General features: G+C 38.2%; 1 protein-coding gene across 1 annotated transcript in view; it reads right to left on the minus strand.

The window, feature by feature from the left end:
- The window catches only part of ULK4 (unc-51 like kinase 4), a 672,597-nt gene that overhangs the window by 487,815 nt on the left and 173,824 nt on the right, over positions 1 to 10,958 (minus strand). Inside the window, exon 20 of the mRNA XM_012652718.1 lies at positions 3,491 to 3,618. Within this exon, the coding sequence (XP_012508172.1) occupies positions 3,491 to 3,618 (128 nt within the window). The remainder of the gene's footprint in view (positions 1 to 3,490; positions 3,619 to 10,958) is intronic.

Consider the following 10,958-nt stretch of genomic DNA (forward strand, 5'->3'; position numbering starts at 1 on the left):
GTAAGACAGGTACATTCAGAGACATATACATCATCCCTGCCCCTGCTCTCTATTCTCTTCTCACTCCTAATAAATTGACATTTACAGATTAATTAATGACGTTTACAGATGTAATTAAAGTCCCAATTCAATTAACCTTGACTTATGTGAGATATGTAGATTATCTGAGTAAGCCTAATGTAACCAGGAGAGACTTTTAAAAGTCATTTTCTCTGACTGATAGCCAAAGAAGGAAATCAAACATGTTGGAAGTATGAGGGGGACTTAGGGCATGAGACGCGATCTTGCTGGCCACCAGGAAGAAAGCAAACAGTCATGTTTATAAACTGCCAACGAAGAAGAAAGATGGCCTCTAGAATCTGGGAGAGAATCCAAGCCAAATACCAGCAAGAAAGTGAGGACATCAGTCCTACAGCTGCAAGGAAATTGTGCAATATTCAGTGAGCTAGGAAGAGGACCCTAAAAATGAGAACCACAGCACCAGCCAACACCTGGACTTCAAGCGTGTGAGATATGACCAGAGGATCCAGTTTCACCGTGCCCAGACTCCTGACCCATGGAAACTGTCAGATTAATAAATGAACATTGCCTTAAACCAAAATACAAAGACCAGGTAACAGCATTCATCTGCTTTAGCCATCTTCCCTTTGCCCTTGTGGTTTTGAAGCTTTTTCACTCCTTTACTCTGAGTACAGCATCAGAAGACAGCATGTTCAACCAGAAGATGACTGCTATGATTTCCTCGACAAGAAATCCTCCTCCATCTGTTCCTTTCCTCCTCCTGGAATTCAGCACTGAATGGTTCCATGTGTTCTTTCATATTGCCTTTCAAAAAACGAATGCCATCCCTAGCAGAGGCCATTCTCTTTCCGTTCTTCTGATGACTTTCAAAAAAACTGCCTCTTCATAGAGTTTTCATTAACTGTTAAAATCTTTTCTGTCTCTTCCATTAGTTCTGCATCAGTAAGAACTGCCTGGTCTTCCCGTTGTTTCTCCTTCATGTACTGTGTTTCCCTAAACGGCCTAGACAAATCTCTGCCTACTGACTACTTAACCTACTCAGCACCTGATCAGAACAGATGTGGCAAAGAAGCAGGTGGTGAGAGGGCACTGTTCTCCTCCAGGGCAGGAAGGTGAGGCCAACCTCCCACAGCCTCACAGACTGGCCCACCATTTCAGTCCTGCTCCAGATCTCCTGGGAACAGGACTGCGGGTCCCAACCACCATGTACAGAGAGCAGTGCATTTCTGATGTAGTCCCTGCTGTAGTCCCAAGGTCTAGTATTCACCCCAAGCTTAGGGGCCCGCAGATGGGGTCCATCTGTGCCACACATGCAGGAAGAACGGAGCCTGCGTTACCTCCCCCACAAGGCTAAGCTCACCCACCAAGCCCCCTTCTCCATACTCACCCTACTCACTGTATTGCTCCAGAGAGCAAGCAGTGAGGGGCATGTCTTCAGACTACTATCTTCCCAACACTGCTGGAGTCCCTGAAGACCCATTCAGAGACACAGAAGTGACTGCAATTCCCCAGGAAGGCCACATGTGTCATGCCCAAACCTCTGAAGGTCTGAGTGGTTTAGTTCCTTCCAGGTAAAGAGTTTCTGGAGCTGGAGTTACGGGGGGCATCTTAGATAGGGTGAAAAGAGCAGCTCTCAGAGGAAGTAATCCTTGAACAGAGAACAAAATGGCCTGAGGAAGCCAGCCATGCACACATCCAGAAGAGATCACAGGCACAGGGAACAGCAACTGAGAGGAGCCCTGAGGTAAGTACAATCGGCTTACTATATTCAAAAAGCAACAAGAAAACCATGTGGCTGGGATGCAGTGGGCACAAAGAGGAGCTGTAGAAGACAAGGCTAAGAGGAGGGCAGAAACTAGAGGCAGCAGGGCAGGGCGAGCCACGGTGAGGGCCGGGGTATTGTCTCAGAGCGAGTGATGTTACGATTCAGTGTGCAGATAGTCCAGCAGCTATACGGAGACCAGAGTGAGCACGAAAGATGAATTCAGAGCATCTGCTGGGAAACTGTATTAGCTGTTATGGTGAAAAACGATGGTAAATGCAAGGAGAGATCAAAGGCAGCAAAGCCATGGTGAGGCTGATAAAAATAGACAAGAGCGACTTCCGCTTCTAGCCATAATGGACTAGTGGGAACACGACTCACCATCCCATCTAAGACAACCAAAAAACAGACAAAAATACATGAAATAGTGGTTTTTAAAACACTATAACTAAAACAACAAAGGAGAGTGATCCCTAAGAGAGGAAAAACAAGGAGGCTTGTTAGGAGATTCCACACACCCTTCAATTGGAAGCGATTAATGTAACATAATGGCATGATAAAAGGCAAATATCAAGAGAAGAATCTAACAGGATTCTACAAATTGTCCTTCAAATGACAAATATGCTCAATTAAAATCACATGCTCATGAAATGTTATTGGTATTTGGCAATACCTACCTGTGTGAAGACATTTTCAAAGATAAGACACATAAAATCACATTAAAGATTAGCACTAACAAATGAACGTTTGCAAGTGATTTGATGATGGGGACACTAACTTTGACCCCCAATTAAGCAAAATGTTATCTCCCCCCACAAAGAGAATCCCCTTATTCTCATAAGTAGATGTATATTTACAAAAAAAATTATACTCAATCATTAATAGTATATTACATCAATAAAAAATGTGTGAAAATGTTTTCTCTTTTTATGCATGTACGTAATATCCCCAATTTTGCCTCTTGACTCACAGAGCCTAAAATATTTACTTTCAAGCTGTTTACCTGAAAAAGTTTGCCAACCCCTAATCTAGATCGATCTCAGCACTTCCAGGCTCTGCTCAGTATTCTAAGTAAAGCAAAAACCTGGATCTAGAAACAGACATTAAACCAGATTTTCAAGGATCCTCCAGGCTTCAATGGAGCATGGAACAGATGGTTCAGATGTTACACAGAAAGCATCAGAATGTGAAAGAACTTGAGGAACATCCAGGACAGCTCCTCCTTTCAGAAGAAGGAGCTGAAACCCAGAGAGAAAGATGTGCTAACCCTAGGACACATCCTGTCCCCCACCCTGCTCCTCCTCCTACCCACAAGGCTGGTCTTTCCAGGCCTTCAACTACTCTTTCCAGAATCTCACAACAAAAAATACAAACAAACCACTGGTCCAAAAATGACCCCCAAAACGTACCCAAAGGTACAAACCGGAACCAACGTCAACACTCTATCTAGGATTGTCCTCGGATTTAGGACACGCCAGGCATATCCCAACCTGTTTCAGTTTTGGAGCTCTCCTCTAGGTCCTCAGTGCTCCCAAGAAGAGATTATAAGTGAAATACTAAACCGTCAGAAAAAATTTAGAAAAAAAATTTCAATACTGGGTACACAGAGGCCAAGAAATACCCTATGACATGTATGTATTAATACAACTACTAATAAAATGGGCACCAAATTGAAGTTACTGATGAAACCATTAGAGAAAATCTTACCTTGCTTGGCAACCGAGCAGCAACATCTCACGGTTATAAATCAAAATGTACAGAAGAACCAGGAAGGCTTTTGCTCTAATGTAAGTCGAGGGGCTGTCAAGTAAACGGATAATTGTGGAAACAAAATCCTGTGGAAGACATTTAAAAATTTTCTTGAGAAGACATAAAAAAAAAATAGGGCAGTCAATTCTCAGAGTGAATAGATTATAATAATCAAACACATGGCAGGAAGTAAAATAATATCAGCCTCTGTTTTTGCACTCTTAATTTGTGTCAGACCACACACTAAATTTTTAGTATATATTATCTCATTTGAACCTATCAGTCATAAACAATTGACAATATTATCCCCATTTTAAAGAGAAAAATGGGAGGTGAGGGGCAAGATGGCCGACTAGAGACAATGAATCAGCATATTGTCCCAAAAAGAAGAGAAATTTTTAGGTGAGAAAGCAGAGTCCAGGAGAAATACTGAGGGAAAGGTGCCAGAACCTACCCTTACTGGAGATCCCACTGGAAGAAGTTGTGGAGCAGAACAAGGAGGAGCAAGATTATGGCAGAGATGACCCCGAGGGATTCAGAATCCAGTGGAAAGGGTGGGTGGGAATGTTTACTCCCCCTCCCCAACACCTATAGCAGCCTGCCAGCTCCTGATCCGTCCAGAGAATCCTTCTTCCCTGTCAAATCCAGGCGCTGCTGCCATCACTGAGCTTCTTGGGAACACAGCACCAGGCTGCAGGCCCGCACAGGGTCGCTTTGCCCTACCACAGACCCGAGCTGAGAAGGTGGGTGCCATGTTGCCTATGCACACACCGGGTCCCTCTATCCTGCTGGGGAAGTCGCAGCCCCTCAGTCTCCCTGCCACTGGATCCCACACAAACATTCCTCAGTAAGAGGAACACAACTGGAAGCATGGCAACAAATAACACAACTGGGAGTCACAACTTCATGTAGATATGAATCTCTGAGCAAACAGCACATACAGAGAGCATATCTCTAGTATATACATCTGAGGTCTTAATAGACATAAAATAAAATAATACCCAATACATGACACACACAAAAAATCTACACTCCTATAAGATTTTTAACTAAAAGCAGAATATACACAGAGGAGTAAGTATTGACAAGTACAAGTAATAATGTCATTTTCCTCTCCCACCCCCCAAAACAGGCTCTTGCTCTGTCACCCAGGCTGCAGTACAGTGGGGTATGATCATAGTTCACTGCAGCCTTGACTTCCTGGGCTCAAGTGATCCTCCTACCTCTGCCTTCTAAGTAGCAGGGACTACAGGCACGGGCCATGCCTGGCTAATTTTTTTTTCTTTCTTTCTTTTTTTTTATTTTTTTTAAGAGATGAGGTCTCTATGTTGCCAAGGCTGGTCTCAAACTCGTGGCCTCAAGCGATTCTCCCACCTGAATATCATTCCAGGTGCCCTATCCATATACAAATCGGAAACAGAAACACACACATTCTTAACGTAAGTAGCCAAAAATACTATTAGCAGAATGGCTTCAGAGAACAGGAATATAAGTTCTCAAGAGCCCTTAATGGAGACCGGCACCTAACAATAACACTGTGTTCAAGAGAGACTTAAGCTCAATTTTCTTATGCCATACCATGATCCTTTCATATTGGGTGTTACATTGCCAGGTAGGAAGAATATACACAGTCAGAAGTATATGCTTATATTTAAGGATACATACATAGATATAATGATCAGTCTTACTCAGTTCCTAAAACAAATTATCAAAGCCAAATCATCATCTGGAGTAAAAAAACAGATCAGTGCAGTTGTGTCCTTGAGTAGGAGATCTGTTCCCACCTTTCCTGCATCAAACAGTAGAAAATCCATTTCCCCAGAGTCCATTCCTGATTCTAACTTACACTCTGTGGACTCCAAGCACCACAATTACAAGTCTGTTTCCCACATCAACACCACCCCCCACATACATACACACACATAATTCCAAAGTCACTCAAATTTCCACTAGCCATAGACTGAAAAACTGTTCCAGATTACAGGAAAATAAAGAGACATGGTAAATGACTACAATTCAAGATCTGGAAGTTTTATTCCCATAACAAACATTATTGGGACAACTGGCAAAATCTGAATAAGGTCTGCAGATTAGCTGACAACACTGAATCAATTTAATGTCTTGATTTTGAAATTCATGGATTGTTTTAGGGGAATATTTAGTGAAATAATTAGAGGTAAAAGAGCATCATGTACAGAAACTTCTCAAATGAGTCAGAAAACCCACAGAGAGAGAGAGAGAGAGAGAGAAATTATAAACAAACATAGTAAAATGTTAACATTTGGTGAATGTGGGTAAAGGATATACTGCAATCCTTTGCACAGCACGTCCAAAATTAAACTCAGTGCCTGCCCTAAACAGGACACTCCTACTCCGAGGATCATCAATCTAACTGCCAAACTCAGAAATCTGAGCACCCTCCTGAGTCTTCCTCCCTCTCTCCCATGCCCAATTAATCCCCAGTTCTGTGAGAACAACACCCCACTATCACCGCCTGAATTCAATATACCATTATATCTTTCCTGAACTGCTGCAACAGAATTTATCTAAACTTCCTTTCTTCCATCCCTTCTGTAAGTTGCAGCCACAGTGATCCTCTGTAAGAGCAAACATGATGTTACTCACCTATAAAATATTCAGTAGTTACTGCAACCATTGAGACGAAGCTAAAACTCCTTATCATGCATGCAACGCTCTTCATGATCTGGTTTGTCATTATCTTTCCAAAACCATTCATCATACCATCACATCACTCCACTGTGTGCCCTCAACACCCACCATAAGGAAATAAACCGATAAACCAAGATGAGAATATTGAACACAGGGAAGAGGCAAAAAGAATCCCAGGATGATTTCAAGGTGACAGCCTTTATCAGACGGAGGGCAGCCTACCCATATTGGAGCTGATCAGAGGCTCCAGGAGAGATCTAAGGAGGAAAAAACTGACAGAATACCTGATGCATCTGAATATAATTTGAAAACACAAAGTGATGTAAGAAAGGCCCACTGAATGTTGATCTCACCAAAAGTAATACAGTCCATGTGTATGGTGGGGACTGCCTCATGTCCTACTTGAAAATAAACCTCAGACAGATCTAAAATTTAAAAAAATAAACACAAACTGATTCGAAGATCTTGAAGAGGCTATGGGAGATAGAGTTACATACATATATACATATATACGTATTTTTCAATCTCAGAGGGAGGAAAATGTTCATGTTTTATTAGAAAGGAGGAAAAAAGCATGAGAAATGTGAATACAAAAGAATGTTAAATTCCAAATGGAAATAAAACACTATAAATGAAAAAAATAACAGAAGCTAGAGAATATATTTGCAGCACATTTTATTAATAAAAGGTTAATTTTCTTGATATATAAACATCAATAACAACAAAAAAAGGAACTAAAGAAGAACTAAGAAACCAAGAGCCCTAGAAACAACTGAAACCTCTAATCTTTTCCACAAAGAATATCACATTAACCCAGGATAATTTAAGACATTTCAAAAAGTACAGAACTCAGGAGACAAGTTTCATATAAAGCTATTCATATAAGGCATTTCATATAAAGACAACAAAAAAACGAGAATCAAGGCATTTCAGCTGATAAAAATTCTCTGACTCTGCCTGCTGTGGTCTGAATGTTTTTGTCCCCTTGAATGCATTTGTTAAAACTTCATCCCCTATGTAATAGTATTAAGAGGAGGCGCCTTCAGGAAGTGATTGGGTCATGAGTGCTACAGCCTCATATACGGAATTACTGTTCTCATAAAAGAGGCCCAAGGGAGCTCATTCACCCTTTCCACCATGTGAGGACACATAGAAGACACTATGAGGAATGGGCCCCACCACACACCAAACTGCTGGTGCCTTGATCTCGGACTTCCCACCTTCAGAATGGTAAATAATAAATTTCTGTTATTTATAAATTACTCTGACTATTTTGTTATAGCAGCCTGAATGGAATAAGACACCAATTAAAACAAAAAATAAACAAAACAAAAACCATGGAGCAGAGGTTAACTGTACTACAAGAGCACAATCAGAAGGAAATATTAAATAAGCATTTATAGACATGAAAAAGGTCCAACTTAGTTTTACAATACAAGGAAGCTATAGACTCTATGCCTTAGGAACACAGATGTAAAAATTCCTCAACAAAATGTAAGCCAGTTGATCTGGCAGTATATTAAAAGAAGAAAACATTATAGCCAAGTGAGTTTTATCTCAGGAATCCAAGGCTGATTCAACATTTGAAAAATCAATGTAATTCACCATATTAAGAGATTAAACAATGAAATCACATGGCCATGCCAATTGGTAATGAAAAAACACTTAACAGAATTCAACATCCATTCATTATAAAAACTCTCAGCAAATTAGGAATAAAAGGAAATCTCCTCAGTCTGAAAAAGGGCACACACACAAAAAAAAGTACAGTTAACATCATACTTAATGACAAAGACTAGAGGCTTCCCCCAGAAACTGGGAATTAAGCAAGGATGGCCACTCTCATCATCCATGATTCCATATTTTACTCAAAGCTGTAGCCAGTGTAATAAGAAAAAAAAAATAGATAACAGGCATTTAGATTGGAATGGAACAAATATTGATAGACAACATGACTGTCTATGCAGAAATCCCAAGAAATCTACAAAAAATCTTCTACAAATAATAAGTGCATTTAGCAACATCTGGTATATTTCTATGCAGCAGTAATGAACAATTAGAAAATAAATTTTTTAAAGTACCATTTTTCAACAGCTCCAACAACAAAGAAATATGGGTTTAAATATGACAAAATATATATAGCAACTGTATACTGAAAAACCATAAAATAGTAATGAAAGAAAAAAGAAATAAATAAGACATAAATAAATGAAGACACAGTCCACATTCATGTAGTAAAAGACTTAAGTTAGTTAAGATGTCAATTCTCTCCAAATTGACCTATAGATGTAACTTCAATCAAAATCCCAGTAAAATTTTTTGTAGATACAGACTAAGTTTAAAATTGATATGGAAAGGCCAAGAAACTAGAATAGGCAAAACAATCTGGGGTGGAGGGGAATGGAAGAATCACACAATGATTCTAAGACACACAAAAAACTTCAGTAATCAAAAAAATGTGGTATTTACAAAATGACAGACACATAGACAAAGGAAACAAAATAGAGAGTTTAGAAATACAGTCAATTAGTTTACGACAAAGGTGCAAAGACAATTGTAGAAAAAGGATAATCTTTTCGACAAATGATTCTGAAATAACTGGGTATCGACATGCCAAAATATTATCTTCAACTCATAATCTGCATCAAACGCAAAAATTAACCTAAAATATATCATACAACTGAATGTAATATGTAAATCTACAAAACTCTTAAACAAAGGAGAAAAATTTTCATGATCTTCAGTTAGGAAATGCTCTTAGATGTGACACCAAAAGCACAATCCACAAAAGAAATAACTGACAAGGTAAACTTTATCAAAATTAAAATGTCTCTATAGATGACACTGTAAGAAAAGACAAGCCACATACTGGGAGAAAATATTTGTATACAGAGTATATGAAGAACTCTCAAAATTCGATATTAAGAAAAAAAATTAATGGACAAAATATTTAAAAAGACATTCCACCAAAGAAGATACATAGATATCAAATTCATAAAAGGATGGTCAATATCATTACCGTAATGCAAATTAAGACCACAATGAGACAGCATTACACACTTCTTAGAATAAAATGAAAAATGGTGAGTATGTGGAAAATTTTTCATACATCACTGGTGGAAATGCAAAATGGTACAGACACTCCGGAAAATGGTTTGGCAGTTTCATAAAATTGTTAAATACATACCTATCATATATGCCCCACCCATCCCATTTCTAAGTATTTATTCTAATGAAATAAAAACTTACATTCACGGAAAAAGTCATACACAAAAACTGATAGCAACATTTGTAATACAAGTTGAACACCCCAAATCTGAGTATCCAAAATCTGTAATATTCCAAAATCCAAAACTTTCAAGTGCCAGCATGATATAAAAGTGGAAACAAACACACCTAAGTACTTAACACAAACTTTGTTTCATGCACATAATTATTTAAAACATTGTATTAAATTACCTTCAGCCTATGTGCACAAGTTGTATATGAAACATAAATAAATTCTGTGTTTAGACTTGGGTCCCATCCCAAAGATATTTCATTATGTGTATGCAAATGTGGCAAAATCTTTAAAAATCTGAAATTGGAATCGCTTCTGGTCCCAAGCATTTCAGATAAGGGATACTCAACCTGTAGTCAAAAACTGGAGCAACACACATGTCCTTTAATGTGTACATGAATAAACAAACTGCGGTACAGCCACATACTAGAATACTACTCAGCAATAATGAATAATTAATACATGCAACAACATGGATGAATCTCAACTGTACTATATTAAATGAAAGAAACCAGTCTCAAAGATTATACACGGTATGACCCCATTTCTATGACACTCTGGGAAAGATAAAACAATAGGGAGGAGAGAAGAAATCAACCACCACCAGGGATTAGGATGGAGGGAGGACTGCCTAAAAAAAAGCAGCACATTTCGTTCTTTGGGATACTGGAATTGTTCTGTATACTTCTTGCGGTGGTAGTAACAAGTCTATGCATGTATTAATCTTCATAGAAGTGTACCATTCAAAAAGTGAGTTGCATTGTATTTTAAAATAAAAAATGGTATGTATGTATCACGTAAATTCAAACAAAAAAGAAAGCAGAAGAGTGTTTCTGATACACAAGGAATTACTGATATACAAAATTTAGGAATTTAGACCAAAAAGTGGTAAACAAGACAAAGAATGCTATAATGCTAAAGACCACCATTCACAACAAACATGTAACAGCAACAAATACAGTAACGAATGTTATGCCTTAAACAGCATAGCAATCACATTTCTAAAGTGAAAACTACAGAAGATGTAAGAAGCAATAGAAGATTTTATCACACCATTCTCATTCCAAGATTGTCAGAAGAACAAAAATAAGTAAAAATATAGGAGACTTAAATATAATAACATAAACAATAAATGTTATGGGTATATATCAAGCTTTACACTCAAATAATTGCAAGTATACCTTTTCTAACCAAACATGAAATGTTCCTTTAAACTGAACATATAATAGGTCACAAAAAATCTTGATATGGTCCATAAAGTAAAAAAATACTTATGATCAGAATGTAATAAAACAAATTAATTAAAACATCAATAATCCAAAAAGCCATTCTACCTGCAAATTTAAAAAACTCTCTATTAAACAAACCTTGAGTAAAGGAAAAATACAAACCAAAATTGCAGAGATCAAGAAGATAATAGTAAAAACATTACGTATCAGAATCTATAGGACACAATCAAAGCAGTAATCAGAAAAA

Source organism: Propithecus coquereli, unplaced genomic scaffold (genome assembly GCF_000956105.1).
Source record: "Propithecus coquereli isolate 6110/MARCELLA unplaced genomic scaffold, Pcoq_1.0 Scaffold1, whole genome shotgun sequence".
Lineage (NCBI taxonomy): Eukaryota > Metazoa > Chordata > Mammalia > Primates > Indriidae > Propithecus > Propithecus coquereli.